Source organism: Mustela lutreola, chromosome 1 (genome assembly GCF_030435805.1).
Source record: "Mustela lutreola isolate mMusLut2 chromosome 1, mMusLut2.pri, whole genome shotgun sequence".
Taxonomy (NCBI): domain Eukaryota; kingdom Metazoa; phylum Chordata; class Mammalia; order Carnivora; family Mustelidae; genus Mustela; species Mustela lutreola.
In genome coordinates this window covers 145843960-145866678 of record NC_081290.1, presented here as the reverse complement: position 1 = coordinate 145866678, position 22719 = coordinate 145843960, and the positions used below count along the sequence as shown (strand labels likewise).

Below are 22719 nucleotides of genomic sequence, written 5' to 3'. Positions count from 1 at the left end.
TACAAGTGTATGCAGTCAGTAGAAAGAAAAGAGTGTGCACACTAAAATGAAAGAGAAGGCAATCAACTTGTCTCTGAAGTTGATTCTAAGACTAGAGTGATTAAATAAGGACTGTTCTAAAAAATTGTCAAAATAAATTTGATATACTGCCAGAAATTCTACAACTGCTTTCTGGAGCTACCATACTCTCCTGGGAGTTAGAATAACTGCTTTCAATAGCTACAATTTTATTTTTAACCATGTCTAGTTTTTCTTGGAAAAACTTTGCTGCATTATAAAGTTAATGGTTGAAATGGAATTCAGTAAGAGGACTAAATGTAAGTATCATTCAGTATTAACTTTTGGTAGCCTTATTTTTAAACTTGAACATCAAAAATATTACAAAACCACGTGCTCTGAGCTGTTTACTTAAATTTGTAAGATTTGAAGTCCCCAGTGTTCCTGGACTCAGGATGCAAAGATCAAGGATGCCCTCCGGAAGATGTACTACTATTTTTAGATGTTCAAATGGAGGTTACTTTTAGAGTTTAAGTATCTCTATGAGTTTCGTTGACCATTTGCCGTCTCAACTTTTTTTTTTAAACAACTTACATAGAAAAGATCATCAGTAATAGAAACCAGTTAAATCATGCTTCTCGTAACACTAATCCTAAACATAGGATCCCTATTATTTTAGATCAAATTTTGTACTAGAAGATAATGGGGAGGGCAGTGGATTGGCCATTTTGTTACTCAGGGATATCAGATCTTTCTTCTCTAAATGTTCTTATTTTATTCATTCAAAAGATATTTATTGAGCTCCTGCTGTATACCAGTCATTGGGGGAAATAGCAATGAAGAAAACCATTCATCCTTCCCCTCATGGAGCTTACATTCTGGTAGAAGAACAAGACGATAAGCATGTGAAATAACTAAATATATTGCATATGCAATAACTGCTGAGGAGAAAAGTAAAATGGGAAGAAAAAATAGAAGGAAGGGGGAGAAGATACTAATTTTAGAGTCAGTGGCTAAAGAATGCCTCAATACAAGGTGACAGTTGAATAAAAACTGAAACATTAAAGGAGTAAACCATGCCATTCGCTAAGTTAAGAGCATTCCAGCCAGAAGAAAGGGTCCTTTAGCCTGGAGGGTTAAAGGACCAGCGAGGAGGCCATCATGGTGAGTGGCAGGGAGAGAGTGGTAACGTGAGGTCCAGGGGATAGGTGGATAAGGTATGAGGAGAAGCAGATAACACAGAGTCTGCCTAATAATAGGGTAACCGTATATTTTAGCATTCAAACCAGGGTAGTTTGAGTGTGAAAGGAGACATTGCCAATAATTGCATGTGGACAGTAGGCATAGACCCAGATTGTCCTAAACACCAGGAAACATGGTCCCCCTACCTGTACATCTTTATAAAGTCCTTAGTCTTTTCCTCTGAGTGATATCGAAAACTTTTATTTATTTTTTTTTTTAAGATTTTATTTATTTGTTTGAGAGAGAGAGACAGCACAAGCAGCGAGAGCTGCAGGCAGAGGGAGAATCAGGCTCTCTGCTCGGCAGAGAGCCCGAGGCAGGGCTAGATCCCAGGACCCTGGGATCACGACCTGAGCTGAAGGCAGATGCTTAACTGACTGAGCCACCCAGGTACCCCAAGATGAAAAGATTTTAGAAGCTTGAGAGCAAAATGAGTAGCATGATTTGGTTTTTATCTTAACAAAAGCATTCTTCCTACTGGTTTGAGAAGCACTTCCTGAATCAGTGAAGGAAAAACATACAATTTAAAAATGTATATAACATGTATAACATGAGAATGGTGTTACCTGTGGCTTAACTAGTGCTGGCTTTGTGCCAGGCTACTCATTTGATCCTCACAACAAACCTATGATGCACTGCCGTGGCCTGAAAATGAAGAAACTGAGTTTAAGGAATTTTCTCAGGGTTACACAGTGAGCAAGGGGCAGAGCCAGGGTTTGGGGCCTGTCTCATCTCAGAGTCCAGGCTGTCTCTGAGCAGCCATACTGCTTCTCTCCAACATACCTCAGAAGGCAAACTTTACAGTCAACCAAATGCCATCCCTTGTACAGAAATATAATGTCAAAGGCTGTCTTCAAATATAAAGTCAGACCCTTTTCTCCCCTCCATTGAACCCAACAGCTTCTTTAGTTGCTTATTTAAGACAGAAGTCACACATCATAAAGGAAAATGTGTGTGATACAGAGACTGCTCTCCAGATAAGCATCTATGTCGTAAATCTCGCAGATTGCATTGGCACATCTGGGAAACAGATTTTTGTATTCCATACTCACTGTCATGTTGGTGAGGCCAACAGACAGAAAGGAGCCAGAAAGTAAAATAATAAGCTGAAAAGAAAGGTTGAGTTCTTGATGAACTGCTTGTCTAAAAGCATGCATCTGCTTATCTGTTCAGAGGGGCACATTTTTCCAAATAGGTGTCTCACCCAGTTCTTGTTGGGAAGGCTGGGCAGATTTGTATGAACCTGAGACAGAAAATGAGGATGTATGGCTAACCCATAGTTTTATTTGGGGTGGAAACATCAGATTTTATTGATGAAACTAAATGCATTCCTAGACTTTCCTTCTTGGTTTCACAGATGCACAAGAATTAAAAGGGGAGTGTGATACACCATGGATGACATTTGGGAACAGGTCTCAACTGATATTTAAAAAGAAGTCAGAATTCTTCAATAAAATAAATTTACATAAGAACTATAAGTTTTGTGAAGTGATTCCATTGACTCTCAAACTATTTAGGGATGCCTGGGTGGCTCAGTCAGTTAAGCGTCTAACTCCTGATTTCAGCTCAGGTCATGATCTCAGGGTCATGAGATAGAGCCCCACATTGGGCTCCATTCTTTCTCTTCCTTTCCTTCTGTTCCTCCCCACTGTTCTCTCACTCTCTCTCTCTCTTTCTAAGGAAGGAAAGAGAGAAGGGAGGGAGGAAAGGAGAGGAAGAAAAACTTTTTAAGTAAGGAACTTGAGTAGTCCTAATTGCAAAAGCAACAAGTGAAGCAAATAATTATTGAACACGTTAAAAGTGTCCACAGTCATTGCCTGTTGAAGTGCGAAATGTAATGGGCGCACATCTCTGCTAAACACTGAACACTATACTACATCCCATCCCACATGAGCTTTCTATCTGATGAAGGAATTCTGCAGAATGTCTGGACCAAGAGAGAAAGAAAAAAATCTCTGACTGCCGTGAACTTTTAACTTAGTTCCATAAAATAAAAATGTCTCGGACACTCCAAAATTTCTCCTTTCAAATAATGTCATTCATGTCATAAACACGACTTCTCGGTATATTTTCACCATTTCCCCAAATCTGATTTTCTTATAGAAGCCAAAACCTATGAAAATTAGGGAAATGTTACCTAATCTCACAGGAAGAGCCGTAATACTGTGTGAACTTTTTAAAATTTTTATTGAAATATACATCCAGGAAAATGTACATGTCAGCTCCACGAGTTTTCATGCAATGAAGACATCCGTGTAACTAGGATCAAGAAACAGAACATTACCTACACCTAGAAGTCCCTCAGTCCCTAGCTCCCAAGGCAACCACTTTCCAAACTTCTAATGGCATGAATTTGCCTGTCTTTGTATTTTATATAAATGGAATCATACAATATATATTCTTCTCTGTGTGGCTTCTTCTGCTCAACCTTATGTTAGTGACCGTAACCCACGTTGTGTTGTCGCTTACTCATTCTTATTACTGCAAAGTACTTGCTTGTCTGAATAGGCCACAATTTATTTATCCACTCCACTATATGTAGGCATTTAAATAGTTTCTAATTTTGAGCTAATAAGAATAGTGCATTTGGGGGCTCCTGGGTGGCTCAGTGGTTTAAGCCTCTGCCTTCGGCTCAGGTCATAATCTCAGGGTCCTGGGATCGAGCCCTACATCAGGCTCTCTCCTCGGCATGGAGCCTGCTTCCTTCTCTCTCTCTGCCTGCCTCTCTGCCTACTTCTGATCGCTGTCTGTCAAATAAATAAATAAAATATTTTTTAAAAAATAGTGCATTTGTGTATATTCTCAAATGCATCTTTGTATGCACACATAATGCTGAAATAAATATTTTACACACGTATATGACTACATATGGATACATTAAAATACATATATAATCGTTACATATCAATATATACCTATATATTAAATATATATTATAAACCTTGATTATAAATCTTTAATATAAATTTTGATCAGTAATTTGGAGAACTTATCAGGGCATGGTACAGTATTAGGAATTGGGCAGGATTTCCTAAACAGGAATTATTTTCTAAAATGCTCCAAAGACCCGTGTGGTATATATGTGAATTTTGTTCATTGTAATTCTTCTTCTTCTTTTTTTTAAGATTTTATTTATTTATTTGACAGAGAGATTGCACAAGTAGGCAGAGAGGCAGGCAGGGAGAGAGGAGAAAGCAGGCTCTCTGCCGAGCAGAGACCCTGATGCGGGGCTTGATCCCAGGACCCTGAGATCATGACGTGAGCCAAAGGCAGAGGCTTAACCCACTGACCCACCCAGGGGCCCCTACTGTAATTCTTCTTTGCCTTTCAAGCAAATCTATTAACTGCCTCCATAATGGATAATCCCCAGATCAACTCACACATTTGCTAAGTGTCTATAGAAAACACAGATGTTAGAATAGTCATGACTTTGAGTGGCACACATTCTGTTTGAGAATACAAAGGCATACCATCAAGTTAGCCCAAATGCCACTGTAATTTTATACTTTAGTGTTTTGCTGGAAATTTTTGAGACCATCAAACACAGACACATGAAAAACATTTTGAATGCTAAACACCTATTAGCCTTTTCTTTAAAAACAGAAACACTGTCATTTCTCCTTCTCCCAAAGTAATATATGCATCTAAAACAAAACTAGTCAAATTAATTTCAAGAGCTACAGAAATAAAATTAGGTTTCAGCATTTCCCATTGAGGCTATAATAAATGGTTATTTATTTTAAAATGTTGAAACACAGCATGAAATGCATATTTAAAAACTATGATTGCAGACAGTAAATGTTATGACAGTTTAAGTTGAAATGATGAAATTTTCCATACAATCTCTCTGAGGTTAATTTTCTTAAATACATATCTTGGCTGTGTCAGTTGCTAGGTAAAACTTGGAGATTTAGTTATAATCTTATTACCACACTGGTAAGGGAGGGTTGCTATAGAAATTTACCAAGCTGTAGCTTATGAAGACAGTAAAATTTCTCTTAATGTCATCCACAAAATTTCCACTGCAGCATCCTGAAAAAGAAATTGTATTCAGCAAAACCACTGACTGTGGGGCGCTTGGATGGCTCAGAGGGTTAAGCCTCTGCATTTGGCTCAAGTCATGATTTCAGGGTCCTGGGATAGAGCTCTGAATCAGGCTCTCTGCTCAGCGGGGAGCCTGCTTCCTCCTCTCTCTCTGCCTCCTCTCTGCCTACTTGTGATCTCTGTCTGTCAAATAAATAAATAAAATCTTCAAAAAAACCAAAACACTGACTTGATTTCAAATGGAACTTAAATGGTCTTACAATGCAGATATTACATACTCCCAGAAAGTATTCAGAAGTGTGTAAAATGTGTGAGCCTTGGGTTTTGTAATCTTATGAAAATGCATTTGAACTCAGGTAATGTGTTGAAACTTTTCCTGATTTTTGTTCCAAGGAAATCGTTAGCTTCACAGTAATATTTTCATTAGCGTTATGGACTGACCCTAAATTTGCCTCCAGTTCCCCGGGCCACCGTAAAGGACGGGAAGTGAATTTGGAAGGTAGTAGACATTAAAAGGAAGAGTCCAGTATTTCATCTGCAAGCCGTCAGTACTCACCACTTCTGCTTTTTCCTGACTCTCTGACCCAGGGGTGGGCAAGATATGACCAGTGGGCCAAACCCTACCCAATGCCTATTTTTATAAATGAATTTTTTTGGAACATAACCATACCCAATTACGTACATAAATAGTTTTGACAGATACCATATGGTCCGCAAAGGCTAAAATATTTGCTATCTGGCCATTTACAGAAAAAAAAAAATTATCAACCTCTGTGACATCTCACCAACTACCCTGCTCCTGTTTCATCCCTGCCTTTCATTCTCCTTCATTTTGTTCCATAGCAGATCAAAAACTCAAAACACGAACTTCAAAAATATTACTACATTTTCCTACCTTTGATTTTTTTTAAGTAGCTTTGGCCTTCAATCCCCCACAAAAGTAAATGGGCATTATCCCAAGAAATTGAAATGTGGTTCTTTTTTTTACAAATGGTTTGTGACTGATCTAGAATAAATCACTAGATCTCTCAAGTCATTATTTTTAGATGAAAAAAATAATGAAGGGCCCCCAATTAATGGAGTCTTATTAGGCATAATGACACATAGTAGACTTGTTCCTAAGGTGACTACTAATATCAGTTAGAAGAACAGCTAGGGGCTGTTATCATCTCTTTGTCTTCCCCATTTAGTTATCATGCATCAGAACTTCGGCCTCATTGAGGGTCTTAGTGACCAAGTATCCATGAAGCCTCTTGGACAAATCATGTATTGTGGTCAAAACTGAAGAAGTTCTAAATTCTTTGTCATGAATTTAGAGATGTTCACTGTATTGTCTTTCAAACAATGAAGAGCAGCACTAAACTAGGTGACCAGATCTTTGGGCAGCCATTCATGTTTCAGTTTAAGAAAAAAAAAGCCATTCATGTTTCAGTAAAGGAGACTATTCCATCTATTTTGGGGAAATTTCATGCCAAAAAAACAAACAAACAAAAAACAAAAAAGAGTACTCTCTAAAATCTTGAAGACAAAACCTTTACATATTTGGAATTATTTTGTCAGAAAATCACTGCACTTTATATTTCTTTGATAAGCCAATTAAATTACATGATTATAAGTTAAAATAAATGACTTCTTTTTTTTAATCTCTGTGCTATAAAATTCAAGGAATTTGAGGACCATGGGCCAAAGGGCCATATTGCAAAAGGGAAAGCTGGGAAAGGATCAGAAATACTCTGCGTTCCTTTTTTATACACTGTGTGTGTGTGTGTGTGTGTGTGTGTGTGTGTACACATGTAATTTTGTGGCATCAGATATTCTCTGTATATATTAACCCTTTCTTAGTTGCTGGGGGAAAGAAGGAGGTGCTATGGGGGTTGGAGGAAAGAAGACAGTGTTGGGTGATGGATCCATCCCTGGGGCTCAACTCTTAGACACTATGTAATTCATCAGGTACACAGAAGACAGTTCATATATATTTAGGAAAAGAAGAAGAGATGGAAGGAGGTAGGGAAAGAGGCAGGGACCTCAGATTCTCAGCATGTGAGGCATCAACGTCTTTGGTTCCAATTGTGTGAACCAGAACACTGAGCTGTTTATAATCTTACTGAGATACTAATTCAAATCGGTCCTGCTTTCAGGTTGATAGAATAAAAGCAGTCCCTCAGCTGACAGACCAGAGCCCACCTCTACCATGGTTCTGAAATTCTTAACTTGTTTGCAGTAACTCTTAACTCTCATGAAATAGTAGAAGTTTCATAGTTGGTGAAAATGGTCCAGAAGACAAAGCTGGTACAGAATTGTTTATATCTAATAAAATATTACTGCTTAGCCAGAAATGGCTAAATGAATGAATGGATAAATGAGTATTTATTAACTTGAATATGCATTTGAATAAAAAATGAATGGAGAAGAGTAAGTGCCTTAGGGCTTAATATTTGTTATCAGTCCCTTTTTAGGTTCCTTGATCCTCAAGTGCATCCCCTCATTCTGTTCAAACTATCTCTTCTCTGCTAAAGATATCCATGACCAATGACTAAAAGCTATTTGGGTAATTTTCATGTTATGTATATTTTGCCACAATTAAGAAAAATTTTTTAAACTAGGGACATAAATGAAAATGTAGAAATATAAAACTTTAGGGACAAAAAGGAAGAAAATCTTTGGGATCTAGGACTAGGTAAAGAGTTCTTAGACTTGATACCTGAAAGACAATCTATAAAAGAAAAAAAATGATAAATAGAACTTCATCAAAACTTAAAACTTTTGCTCTGCAAAGAACCCTCTTAGGAGGATGAAAGAAGGCTACAGACTAGGGGAAAATATTTGTAATCAACAAATCCTACAAAGCCTAATATCTAGAATATATAGGAAACTCTCAAAACTCAACAACAAAAAACAATCGAAATAGAAAATGGGGAAAAATATAAACAGAAATTTTGTAGAAGAGAATATACAGATGACCCAATAAACATACAAAAAGATGTTCAATGTCACCAGCCATTAGGGAAATACAAAATGGAAACCACAGTGAGATATCACTACACGCCTATCAGAAAGGCTAAAATAAACATACATTTGTAGAACCACTCTAGCAAGAAGTTTGCTAGCATGCAGTTATGGTCAGATCCAGCAATTGCACTCTTGGGCGTTTATTCCAAAGTAATGAAAATTATGTTCATGCAAAAACCAGTTCATGCATGTTCATAGTAGCTAATTTGTAATAACCAGAACCCAGAAACAACTCAGATGTTCTCAGTGGATGAGTGGTTAAACAACTATGGTACATCCAGTTCATGCAATACTACTCAAAATTAAAAAGGAACAAGCTATTGAGATATATAATTTGGATGAACCACAAAGGAACCATGCTGAGTGGAAAAAAAAAGCCAATCTCAAAAGATTTTATATTATATAATTCCATTTATATAACATCCTTGAAATGACAGTTATAGAGACTGAGGACAGATCAGTGGTTACTAGGTGTTAGGAATGGGGAAGGGGACGCAAAGGGAGTGTGGTTATCAAAGAACATCAAAAGGGCTCCTTGTGTGAAGGGCCTGTTCCATATCTTTTTTTTTTTTTAAGATTTTATTTATTTATCAGAGAGAGGGAGAGAGCAAGCACAGGCAGACAGAATGGCAGGCAGAGGCAGAGGGAGAAGCAGGCTCCCTGCTGAGCAAAGAGCCCGATGTGGGACTCGATCCCAGGACGCAGGGATCATGACCTGAGCCGAAGGCAGCTGCTTAACCAACTGAGCCACCCAGGCGTCCCGGCCTGTTCCATATCTTGACTGGTGGTGGATACACACACATACATGACCTAAAATTACATAGAAATAAATACAAACCAATGAGTAACATTGGAGGAATATAAATAATATTGCTGGATCATATTAATATAAAAAAGGTAGTACCAGTTTAGAGTCCCACCAACATTATATGACAGTTCCAATGCCTCCACATGCTCACCAACACTTATTATTATCAACTTTTTCATTATAGCCATTATAATGATGTGTAATAGTATCACATTGTGGTTTTAATTTCTATCTCCCTAATAGACTCATGATTTTGAATATCTTACATTGTCATCTTCTTAGCTATATATATCTACTTTGGTGAAATGTCTATTTAAATCTCTCATAGTTTTTAATTGTTACTTATCTTTATATTTTTTAACTGTAGGAGTTTTTTATTTATTCTAGACATAAGTCCTTCATCAGATATGTAATTTGCAAATATTTTTCCCACCCTGGTTTTTCTTTTCATCTTAACAGTGTCTTTTGAGAAACAAAAATTTTTAATTTTGACTAAATACAATTTATCACATTGTTCTTACATGGATCATATTTCTGGTGTCATATCTATGAAATCTTTGCCTAAATGAAGATCACAAAAAAATTCTCCAGTGTTTTCTCTAACACTTTCATAGTTTTAGCTCTCACATTTAGATGTATGATCACAATTAATTTTTATGTAGGTTATGAGATAAGCACCCAAGTTCATGTTTTCTTTGCATAAGCATATCCAGCTGCTCTAACACCATTTTTGAAAAGACTACCCTTTTATCATTGAATTGCCTTGGCACCTTTATCAAAACTCATTTGATAATAAATGTAAGAGTTTATTTCTGGACTTTTCTATTCCAATGACCTATGTGTCTATTGTTATGCCACTACCATTCTGTACTGAAGTTTATAGTGAGTTTTTAAACAGATATTATAAGTCCTACTTTGTTCTTTTTTATTTTTTTTCAAAATTATTTTGCTTATTCTAGGTTCTTTACAGTTATATATAAATTTTAAGATAGGGGCATCTGGGTGGCTCAGTCATTTAAGCATCTGCCTTTGGCTCAGGTGAGTCCTGGGACTGAGCCTCATATTGCCTGCTTCTCCCTCTGCCTCTGTCCCTTCTCCCCCCCCCAACCCCCAACTTGTGCTCTCTTTTTCTCTCTCTCTCTCTCGCCCTCACTCTTAAATAAATAAATAATTTAGAAATTTAAGATAAATTTATTCATTTCCTTGAAGTTAGATAGGAATTGTATTGACCCTTTAGATGATTGCCATCTTAACAATATTGATTCTTCCAATCCATAAACATGTATTTAAATCTTTGATTTCTCCAGTATTGTGTAGCTTTCAGTACATGCCATACATTTCTTTTGTCAAATTTATTCCTATTGACACTATTTTGAGTGATATTGTCTCTTGATTTCATTTTTGGATTTTTCGATTTTCCATTTCTGGTATATTGAAATGCGACTGGTATTTGTATATTGCTCTTGTATGCTGTGACCTGCTAAATCCCTCACCATTACTCTTGCAGCAACAATTTTTTGTTGCTTTTGTTGTTGTTACTAGTGTGTCATGGTTAAGAATGCAATGACTATTAAAACAGTTTTGTGCCCCGTCTTGATTCCTGCTAAGACATCCTGGTTTTACCCACCATTGTTTTTGTACCAGTAGGGCAAAGGGCAGTAATCTGCTAGTGTTATCTTGATCTTGCAGACCCTAGGAAAGGTTCTCAGGGATCCTTAGGAGTCACAGACAACACTTAAAAGAACCACTGATCTAGATGATCTGTAAGCACAGATCAAGCCTGTCCAAGCCTGAAACAGTTTTGAAATTCTAAGATAAGTGTTGTTTACCAAACTTGTCTTAATAACATTTGATTAAATGGCTGATTTTCATGGCAGTTAATATTCCTTAAACCAGTACAAGTATTTCTAAGTAATTGAGTGTCTAGAAAAGGAAACTTGGCGTCACTGTAGACTAATTACATTAGACTGCAAACTTGTATGTTTTCTGTTCTGTTTCCTTACTCCTTTTGGACAGAAAGAAGGTCAAAGAGAACCAGAAAAGTCACAGATGGGAAAGATAAAAGAGAAATTGGGGGAAAAAAATCATATAAAATCAAGGGAAGGACTGAGGTAAGATTAGGGGTAAATGGAGTTGATAGTAGTTTCAGAGAAACCAGTTACAGAGTACTGATGTGAAAAAGAAATCACACAATTTATGAGCTGGCAAAGAATTTAAAGATAAGAAATGTTGGGCCAGAACTAGATTATTTGGCAGAGGAGGAAAGCAAGGCCCCAAAATTTCTGACAGGACAGGACTAGAGCTGGAAGTCAGGATTTCCAGTTTCCCCCTCAGGATGTTCCACTCTTCTCTCTTCCCATTATATATAACTTTTATGGTTTTAATAGTCTCTATACCACACATAGCACTTCCCCCAGAAGATAGCCAGGCTTCCAAAACTTTAATAGTGAATTGTTAAAATGCACGGCATTCTTCGGCGAAGTGTCATCACATGACTGGTAATTCGGACATCTTAGGTATGTTTTTTCTATTTCACTTTATGCCTCAGCTATTGGAAAGCTTGAAGTTTTATTGTCGAATGAGTTTCTGTCATTAAATACTCAAAATCACCTCAAACGTAGGTACTATGTCATGTCAGCTTCAGCATCAATTGTATTCTCCCCACCCACCCCCCAAGTCACATGCAATACTATATCTTCACGCTTCATACCATTTCTTGGTTGGGTCATTGTTTCTAACTACACATAGCATAATTAATTTCCTGTGACCACGTGACATACTTTACAATGAAGATCTAACTCCAGTTTTTAAGATTTTGTACATTAAATCATTAAATAAGCTGCATACCTTCAACTATGCCATTGGTTTTCCCTTTTTCCTACTTATCACTAATTCTTGTTAAGTCTTTTGTAGGTACTCCTTAGATCTTTATGTGGGGATCTCTACCAGTTTGTTTTGTTTTGCTTAGTTCTGCTTTGGTTTTGCCTGCAGGTTTCTTTTAAATAAATACCAGCATGTACTACCATAGACAGCGCTGATTAAAAGAAACAATAAAATTTTTCATTAGGCTTTGGTCCTTACTGTGTATCCAGGTCAGAGCACTTATTGTCTATAATTAACTATGTTCGCACTGTGTTACAAGAAAACGTAAGCCTCCAGTCATGACACATGTATAAAAGCTTTCTCCATTCAGGAAAAACCAGGTTTGTTTTTTTCCAACATGAATCTTCTCTCGATTATGAATGAAATCTTTAAGTATTGACACATATCTTTGGCACTGATCTGTATAATTTTGATATTGAGTACTTCTAATGTTCCTGCTTTAAAGAAGTTTCATTCTTCTCCACCCAAGGATCCTTTGGTTTTCTGCATGCAAAGCAAGCAGAAGTCTCAGGTCCCTTGCTTCTAGATTGGCATCCTTACGCAAACAGAGTTATTTGAAAGAGACATTTCATTCCTAGCCTTCAGGTAACCGAGACTGTTGAGGATAATAAGCCCATATCTTTCTTCTAAAGAAGAACCTTCATGGCTTTGGAACGCTGGTTTTAGAAACTACTTTTCCTCTTTTTCTTTCCTCTCCTCCTTTTGTTTTGTTTTGTTTTGTTTTAAGATTTTATTAAAGAGTGGCTGGCAGAGGGAGAAACAGGCTCCCTGCTGAGCCAGGAGCCCAATGCCAGGATTCCATCCCAGGATCCTGAGATCATGACCTGAACCAAAGGGCCGTTTAACCGACTGAGCCACCCAGATGTCCCCACTTGGTCATTCTAAATAGCTATGTTATTCAGATTCTAAAAAGTTAAGACCTCAGCAAAAATGGAAACCCTCACATTTCAATAGTGTAAGATGGCGGGCAGCGAGGAGTAGCAACAATCCCATGTTTCCCAGGGGTGAGCAGAGTAGTGGGAGCAGAGCCTCAAGGGAACTAACACTTTAGGATCTATCAACATAGATCAGAGGCCAGGCCCTTCTGAGTGCTTTTTGCCTGGATTAATTCATTTCATACCCACATGCACTGGAGGGCATAGATTCTCTTATTATCTCTCGTCTTCTCTGAGGCCACAGTCACTTGTCTAAGTGATGCCAGGGGGCCATCTCAGACTCCAGATCCTATTCTCTCTGCCATTGTGCCAGACCACCTTCTCCTTCTGTTGAGCTGCCACGGCATGTTGCTTACGGCTTTTAAGGACTGTTAGGTCTGTTCATCACGCGGCTAGTCATTTCCTTGAGAATGAGGTCACTTGTGCTTGGGTCTTCTACCACCCTACGCCCGCCGTGACCGGAGGATCCTCCTTCCCGTTCTCAGGGAAAAACGGGACGAACAGCAGGGACTGGTAACAAACAGCTCACTCCTCCAGAGCCTTAGTTCTGCTAATCCCGCTGTTTGGATTGTCTCACCTGCTGTCTACAGGAATCCTCTGAGGTAGCTGTCACCTGGTCTTCATTTTCTAGAGGAGGGAACTCAAAAGCAATGAAGTTAATCAGCAAGCCCGGGTCACACAGGAACATAGCAGAGCCTTAAGTCCTAGGGCCCGCTCTTAACTGCTGTGCAAAGCCACTTGCTTTAATGTAAAAGAAGTGCTTCTGGGTCCCCATAAGGTCACGGAGGGCCTCCGGCACCAGAATCGCGAAACTTTATGGAGTTGCTGCTCTGCTCTGCATTCACCATGCGCTCCAAATTTGGGGCTGGTCAGGAGGCAAAAAGGGCCTGTCGAAGGAAAACCTATGTGGATAAGTACAAGCCACGGTTTTTATTTCATTTATTTCTATGAAAACTCTGTGTGGGGCACCCAGGTGGCTCTGTCAGTTTAGTGTCGCCCTCAGCTCAGGTCATGATCCCAGCGTCCTGAGATGGAGCCCCACATTAGGCCTCTGCCTGCTTCTCCCTCCACCACTCCCCCACTCATGCTTTTTTCTCTCTTTCTCGCTCTCTCTCAAATAAATGAATACAATCTTTAAAAAAAAAAATCTCCGCCTCAATCCTGAAACAATTAAAACATAAAGGAAAAGCCAAATCCATTCTCAGTCACGCACAGTGATTTATTTTATTGTATCCAATTTGAGATTTGCAACAGCCAGAGAACATGTTCACATTAAAGGCTTGTCCTGGGCATCACAGGCATTATAATGAACTCAGTGTGTGCTATTGGAAGACGTTCTTGTTTACTACTGATTTGACTACTCAAGTGCTACATCCTGTGCTCTCTGCCATTCTCTCTGCCTCTCCCCCAGCAAGGAAGAAAACCTAAGGATCCCAAACGCGTACCTGGTCCATCATCTTCAAGTCCAAGTGACACTACCAGAATTCATGTTGAGGAGAAGAGAACAATTAATTTGAGATTTTCAGCTACTATCAACTGTGCTCCTAAATCCCTTGTTCCTGTCTAGGATGGGTGGAGCGGCCCGAAGGGAGGAAGAGAATCCCTCAGCCGCACCGGATGGGCTGGAAGGAAAATTAGCACACCAAAAAAATGTGCCACTGGTTTTATTTATCCCATTATTAAGATGGCATGACAATAACAAAAGTAATGCTCAAGCAATAGCATTCAGTGGCAAGAGATGACATCTGGAATAGATAAAGAGGGGTAAATTCATTTCTATTATCCTTGCTTTCATTAAGTTGTGCATAAATGGTACATTTCCATTTATGATTACACATTATAGCAATTCAAAATAACTAATGTTTGTGTGGCACAGATTCAGTTCGGAGAATTCTTTCATATGCATTGTTCTGATTGAGTCCTCAGATGGTCATCATACTGTTGGAGGCATGAGAACCACCCCACTTAACAAATACAGAAATGAAACTTACATGAGTTTACCCAAGGTCAGGTAGATCTTGATCTGGGTTTTTGTTTTTAAATTATTATTATGTTCCGTTAGCCACCATATAGTACATCATTCCTTTTTGATGCAGTGTTCGCTGATTCATTAGTTGTGTGTAACAGGTAGATCTTGGACTTGAACCCAAGTCTTATGCGTGCACAACCTAAGATGAATTGAGGGGGGAAGCAGCCGTATTCTATAGTGCCAAGCTGGTGAGTCCTGAAATGTCAGGCTATAACATTCAGTGAAGTCACCCGATATTGAACTGTACCTTTATGTACTGATGCCTACAGGGACTACTGGGGGGAAGAAGTAGTGGAATGCAGGCCCTAAACTCGTATGAGTTTTGATTTCATATGTCTATGTCCTATTATATTCTGCTCCTCCTTCACTACTGGGTCGTCAGCTATCATTTTTTGTGCTCAAAGTGCTTCTAGAGCAGTGGTTCTCCGAGTATGGTTGATGGGCCAGCACTATCAGTATCCCCTGGAAACTTGTAAAGTAAGAGTGTAAAGGTGTAAAGTAAGTAAGGCTATAAAGTAAGAGTAAGTCCTTCTGTGGTGAAGATTCAGGCAGTTTGCCTATAAGGAAATTGCGTGAGCTTGAGGGCATAAATTTCACATCAGCCAATTGGCTCGTTACATTTTTGCTCACTTTCTGCTTGTTGTGTTCCAGAAAACTGACATCAACAGGTACAATGCACATTTCTGAAAGGTTCCTGCCATGTAGACATTGCTTTGTATTAAGCACAGTGGTGGACAGAGATCCTGCTTTTGGATCTAGTCATTCTAAAAACAGGTTGCTTATGGGTGTACCATGTGGTAGAAGTCCTTTGGTAAATCTGTTCTGACAGGTTAAAAAATGCAGCCTGTCAATTTTGTATTAGGTTGGACAGAATCCAAATCAGCCACACACATACATAATTTCTACATTAATTTCTGCCTTTCAGAGGTACTTTAGTTTTCAGGTGATCGTGAACTTTATAGATATAGATGATCGTGATCTTTGTATTTCAACTGTAGAAAAAATCTCGTAGGCTAGAACCAAGGAAAGTATCCTTCACTAGCATCCATACTCAGCAGGTTGCCCTCTCCTGTCTCAGTGATTGGTCTGTGGTGTCCTCTGTATACACTTGAGAATGCAGTTAGATTTGCTTCATGTTCCAGTGTCTGCTCTGTGGTTCTTATCAGGCTGGACAGTCTCATCACAGCCCAGACTGTGAGGTCTCCAAAATTTGTGGCAGTTCCTCTTTAACCTGAAGTCTTAACTAGAACAGTGTTCTCCCACTTCCTCAAAGGACTCGCTGACAGGTGCATGGTTTCTTTCAATGTAAAAAATGGAAATATTACTCTGGGATACAGATAAACAACTTCTAAATAAAAAGTAAATTACAAGAGGAATTTGTTTTTAAGGCAAAATTGTTTCTGCCTAATTTCAAAATATGAAAATATTTTCTTGAATTAATGATTGAGGATTATTAATTCATTCAACACCTACTATGTGCTAGGGATTATGTGATGTCCTTGGAAGTTATAAATATGAGGGTTCATAAGAGCATAAGCCCTTGTATGACAAAAATAAGCTATGACTACCTGGTGCCTGATTAACCCTTTGAACCAATCCAACTTGTCAGTTTGTCACAGTGGTTTGGTTTTTCTTTCTTTGAATTGATAGTGGCTTATTAACATCAATAAAATCAACTAGTTCCTTTGCTGTGGTCTAGATTTATCCTATATAGTTACTTATTTTTTCCTATCTTAGTCTGAATTCTTTCATTGATGTGCTTTTCAAAATCAAAACCTTTTAATTAGACAATAGGACTGCTTACCAGGAAAGTACACTAGGCAAAAAAGATCATAAGAAACTGTTAAAACATATTATTTCCATATGTTCCCACTCTTTTTAAGGGCATTTGCTTTTATGTACAAAGGAACTTTTCTGGAAGAGAACATTTAACAATTAACAGTGGTTGCCCTTTGGGCAGAGAGTTTAGGGGGCTTGATCACAAGGGAGATTTGCTTTTCATTTTATGTTTGTATACAACTTAGTTTTTGTCATTTTAAATATTGTTTTCAATTTTGAATGCTAGTAAATAAGAGCAAGGATGCATTCCCAGCAAGTAGTCTTTCAGAAGTTCTAAAATAACTCTTCTAAATAAGAGAAACATAGGTGAGCTACACTCTATGCCTCTTTGATTCCTTTATTGCTAAAACAGAGTGAACTGAGACTTGGAATGTAAAATTACTTCCACACTGGTTCCATGAGGAAAGATTAACAAGCAGAACCTACCTGATAAGGGGGCCTCTTTGAGGAAGCCACCTTTAAACAGAAAAGGAAGAAGTTACCCCTACAGTGCCCTAATTCCCCCTGGTTGCATTAGGACAGTTACTATCCATACATCCTTTCAGAATGAAGTGGATATAGGTTAGAGAAATCTGCACTGTGATTGTTTGGAAATGTCCTCCAATGATTTTTTTTTTTTTTTTTTAAAGATTTATTTACTTAGAGTTGTGGACAGGGGAGGGAAGAGAGAGAGAGAGAGAGAGAATCCTGAGTAGACTCCCCGCTGAGCATGGAGTCTAACTTGGAGCTCCATCCCATGACCCTGAGATCATGAGCTGGGCCAAAACCAAGAGTTGGACACTTAACCAACTGAGTAACCCAAGCATCCCATCCAGTGATTTATTTCCTTTCCCTTTGTCTTTAATTTCCAAGACGAATCGATGCTCACTCCTGGGGAAAGGAAAAATAACAGCGAAAATAACAAAACTCTGTTTCAAAGAAAGACAATTCTATGATTTTTTAAAAAATATTTTATTTATTTGACAGACAGAGATCACAAGTAGGCAGAGAGGCAGGCAGAGAGAGAGAGAGAGAGAAAGAGAGGAGGAAGCAGGCTCCCCGCCAAACAGCCCGATGCGGGGCTCAATCCCAGAACCCTGGGACCATGACCCGAGCCGAAGGCAGAGGCTTTAACCCACTGAGACACCCAGGCGCCCCAATTCTATGACTTTTTTAAGGTGTCCACCAATTCTGTGATATCTTTCCCTTCAGTCCTTCTTCTAGTTGAAACCCTAGTTGAAAGCTTTGCCAAGCATGAAAAAGGAAAAAAGTCCTGAAAGAGTTCATGCTCAGTTGTGTTTTTCTCTGGATCATTTTTCTTACCACTTGTCATTTAGAACCTCAGAGGACTTCTTCAAAGTCCCCCTTGCTAAGCAAGAAACATCCATTCTCTCATTATTGGATCTGTGAATTGGGAAATCCATCCACATGGATATCAGGATCCTCTGTTTCTGAAATGAACCAACCATAACAACTCAGTCACTGTAAAGCATACCCTGTAACAATTCCTACACATTTTAATTACATCTCTGTAGTCTTCAGGGAGAATTGCACTTGCATGACAAAATATTAAACTCTCATTCTATAAAAAGTGGTTTTCAGCTTTTTGTCTCTTTATGGGGGGAAATTCATCTCAGAAATAGTGTTTTATATCTTTACTTGCATCAAGCATTACCAACCAGCAATCAGCAATGGTATAATTATTTGTTAGTTTCAGGAAAACCATCAAGAGTTTAGGGCAGTGTTCCTGTGAAAAGCCCACCAATTGTCCTTGGACAAAAGTTTATGCAAAAGTTCTGAGAAGAGGGGCGCCTGGGTGGCTCAGTGGGTTAAGCCGCTGCCTTCGGCTCAGGTCATGATCTCAGGGTCCTGGGATCGAGTCCCGCGTCGGGCTCTCTGCTCAGCAGGGAGCCTGCTTCCTTCTCTCTCTCTCTCTGCCTGCCTCTCAGTGTACTTGTAATTTCTCTCTGTCAAATAAATAAATAAAATCTTTAAAAAAAAAAAAAAGTTCTGAGAAGATAGTGACAAAGACTCATCAGAGTGCAGGGAAAAAAGAAAGAGAGGAGAGGCAGAATTGGATTCCTCAATTCAAAATACGTTCAGGAAAGTATTCAGAAGAAAGGGAAATATACAGGCAACAAACTGAAAGTTGCTGAAGGGGAGGTAGGCGGGTAATTGCCTGATGGGCATTAAAGATGGCACTTGATGGGGCGGCTGGGGGGCTCAGTCTGTTAAGCGGCTTCCTTCCGCTCAGCCTTCCACTCAGGTCATGATCCCAGGGTCCTGGGATCGAGCCCAGCATCGGGTTCCCTGCTCTGCAGGAGCCTGCTTCTCCCTGTCCTCCCAGCTTCTGCTCTCTCTCGCTATCTCTAGCACTGTCTCGCTCAAATAAATAAATAAAATCTTTGAAAAGAAAGATAGCACTTGATGGAACGAACACTGGGTGTTGTCAGCAGCTGATGAATCACTAAATTCTACCCCTGAAAATAATAACAGTGTAAGTTAATTAAATTGAATTGAAATTTAAAAACTTTTAAAAATGAAAGGGAAATATGTTTGAAGACTAAAAAGAGAGGATTTCTGAGATAAGTCATACCAAGGTCTTAGCCATAAAAATAGAATTTTAGAGAGCCCTACATTACTAAATTCTCAAAATGAGGATTATGTTAATGACCACATTGACCATGAAATTAAACCTCACATAATCTTTTAGATATGTCAGAAGAGAAATTCAAAGCTCTCCTCAGAGCTACGAAAGCAATAAATACATTGCAAAAAAAGAGAAAAAGGGTGTGTCAAGTTAGTAGGACGGTTTTTCCTATTGAGTGGAATCCATCTCTATTCTGAGTCAGCAAATTTAGAAAGGAAATCAATACCTTATTTACTCTAAAAAGGCATCATGTGTTCAGCAGAGTCTCCCCCTTTCAAGTAGCTGAGCTAGTATTTAAGCCCATGATCCTGGTATAATACTTAATTAGATAAATACCCAGCAACTCACAGGGGGTTTTATGATCTTGCTACTTGCCATGGCCACTAGAGGGTATCCATTTTTCCTTCCAACAAAGGTTTTTAATTGTCAACATTTAAGAAAAGACTTTGGGGCAAATGCTACAAACTGATCACAGTAACCACATTTGTCTGTAGGATAAAGGGAGGTTTAAGCCTAAATAAAGAAAGGCCACTTAGGATACACCTGGTGAAGCAGAATGAGCCCCATCGGCACAGAGGAAAGGTTAAGTTCAAAATGACTCCAAGGTGTTAAGCTGCTGACAAGTCAGTACATCCTAAACTACTTCCTTTTTCCAGGATTCCCCATCAACTCACATTCGGAGCCCATGCTGCTTATCAAGAGATAATATAATCCTCCGATACTGCTACTTGAAAACTAACTTTACTTGTGGGTTAGTAAAAATAGATAAGAGATAACTGCCTCCCTTCTCAGTCAAACTGTCACCCAAACCCTGACTTTTTGCTGCTCTTTGAAAAGTAGGTGGTCATTTGCATCGACTTGGATGGGACTGGAAGGGATTATGCTAAGTAAATTAAGTCAAGCAGAGAAAACAACTATCCTATGGTTTCACTCATATATGGAACATAAGGGATAGCATGGAGGACATTAGGAGGAGAAAGAGAAAAATGAAGGGGGAGAAATGAGGGGGGAGATGAACTATGAGACCATGGACCCTAATGGAGGAAACAAACAAACTGAGGTTTCCGAGGGGAAAGAGTGAAGGGAGGAGGTCGCTGGTGATGGGTATTGACGAGGGCACGTGTTGTGATGAGCACTGGGTGTTATACACAACTGAGGAATGTAAGTGTCCACGTTTTGCGTGCCACCTCTGTTGTTTCTGACCCTGGCGTCTCCTTCTTTCAGCTGCTGGCGAGCCACTGGCCTTTCGATCACAATGACTTCGGCTTGTTTCTTTGCAAGCTGTTCCCCTTTTTGCAGAAGTCCTCGGTGGGGATCACCGTCCTCAATCTCTGCGCTCTCAGTGTTGACAGGTAATGGGGTTCTCTCCCTCCACTCATGTTGGGTTTCGAAAAGCATTTTTCTCAAAAAGAAGAGAAGTCAAGAAGCCTTGAGAGTTGGTGCACAGGACAGTTGTTAATTAGTTTCAAGTGATTTAAAATATTAACAGTCTAGCCCTACTGTTTAGAATCACTTTACACATTGGCTGATCATTAGCCATCTTTCGCTCAGCAATGTGTATCTAGAGCATTTTGCCAGTTATAGCTGTTTGGCACCCTATCGCAGCAAAGGAGAAATGAACATATCGGATGGAAAGAACCTTGGAAAAGGACACTTTAGGACATGCAAATGCTATATTTTCCATGGTACATTTCTCATTAGAAAAAAAGTATATCATTCAGTTATAATACTTGATTACTTGAGCCGAGTGGTGAATACATAATATTGTTATATTCTTCTCAAAGTGTCTCTGAATGCCTGAAATGTTTCACAGTCTTTAAAAAGAGGGCAACAACAGAAGCACTCCATGATCGGATTTTGAAAAACCCATCAAGTTTCTCTTAGTCTTTCTGGAATTCTCCTCAAACAGGGATGCCAAGACTTCTCTAAAGGAGTCCTTCTAGATGGTATTTTCTGCACCTCCTAACTTTCATAGCAGTAACTATAAAGAATGAAGTTAGGAACCATATAACACATTCTATGGCATCCCTTTATATTGAATATTTTCCAATGCAAATGCTCTTTAATGTCCCACTTAATTGATCTACCACAATTTAGAAGAGGTTTCCACTTTTGCTCTCTCACACTCTGTCAATCACTCTGTCAGAGCACCTGAATCCCACCATCATAGAAATAAAAGACTCCTTTTCTTAACATTTAAGCCTTTACAGACATTCTGTTATCTATCACCTGCAATCACTTTGGGGGACCAAATCATTATTATTAAAACATAAAAATATTCATCCCCTTAGTAGATGAAAATTATCCTGGCATCCTTTTTTTTTTTTTTAATTTATTTTTTTATTTATCTTCAGCATAACAGTATTCATAATTTTTGCACCACACCCAGTGCTCCATGCAATCTGTGCCCTCTCTAATACCCACCACCTGGTTCCCCCAACCTCCCACCCCCCACCCCTTCAAAACCCTCAGATTGTTTTTCAGAGTCCATAGTCTCTCATGGTTCACCTCCCCTTCCAATTTCCCCCAACTCCCTTCTCCTCTCTAACTCCCCATGTCCTCCATACTATTTGTTATGCTCTACAAATAAGTGAAACCGTAATAATTGACTCTCTCTGCTTGACTTATTTCACTCAGCATCTCTTCCAGTCCCATCCATGTTGCTACAAAAGTTGGCTATTCATCCTTTCTGATGGAGGCATAATACTCCATAGTGTATATGGACCACATCTTCCTTATCCATTCATCCATTGAAGGGCATCTTGGTTCTTTCCACAGTTTGGCAACCATGGCCATTGATGCTATAAATATTGGGGTACAGATGGCCCTTCTTTTCACTACATCTGTATCTTTGGGGCACATGCCCAGTAGTGCAATTGCTGGGTCATAGGGAAGTTCTGTTTTTAATTTCTTGAGGAATCTCCACACTGTTCTCCAAAGAGGCTGCACCAACTTACATTCCCACCAACAGTGTAAGAGGGTTCCCCTTTCTCCACATCCCCTCCAACATATGTTCTTTCCTATCTTGCTAACTTTGGCCATTCTAACTGGTGTAAGGTGATATCTCAATGTGGTTTTAATCTGAATCTCCCTGATGGCTAGTGATGATGAACATTTTTTTCATGTGTCTGATAGCCATTTGTATGTCTTCATTGGAGAAGTGTCTGTTCATATCTTCTGCCCATTTTTTGATATGATTGTCTGTTTTGTGTGTGTTGAGTTTGAGGAGTTCTTTATGGATCCTGGATATCAACCTTTTGTCTGTACTGTCATTCGCAAATATCTTCTCCCATTCCGTGGGTTG

The 22719-nt window shown here is 38.9% G+C and overlaps 1 protein-coding gene across 1 annotated transcript in view; it reads left to right on the top strand.

The window, feature by feature from the left end:
- Positions 1-22719, top strand: part of EDNRA (endothelin receptor type A) — a 60866-nt gene that overhangs the window by 11441 nt on the left and 26706 nt on the right. Inside the window, exon 3 of the mRNA XM_059175874.1 lies at positions 20640-20767. Coding sequence (XP_059031857.1) covers positions 20640-20767 — 128 coding nt within the window. The remainder of the gene's footprint in view (positions 1-20639; positions 20768-22719) is intronic.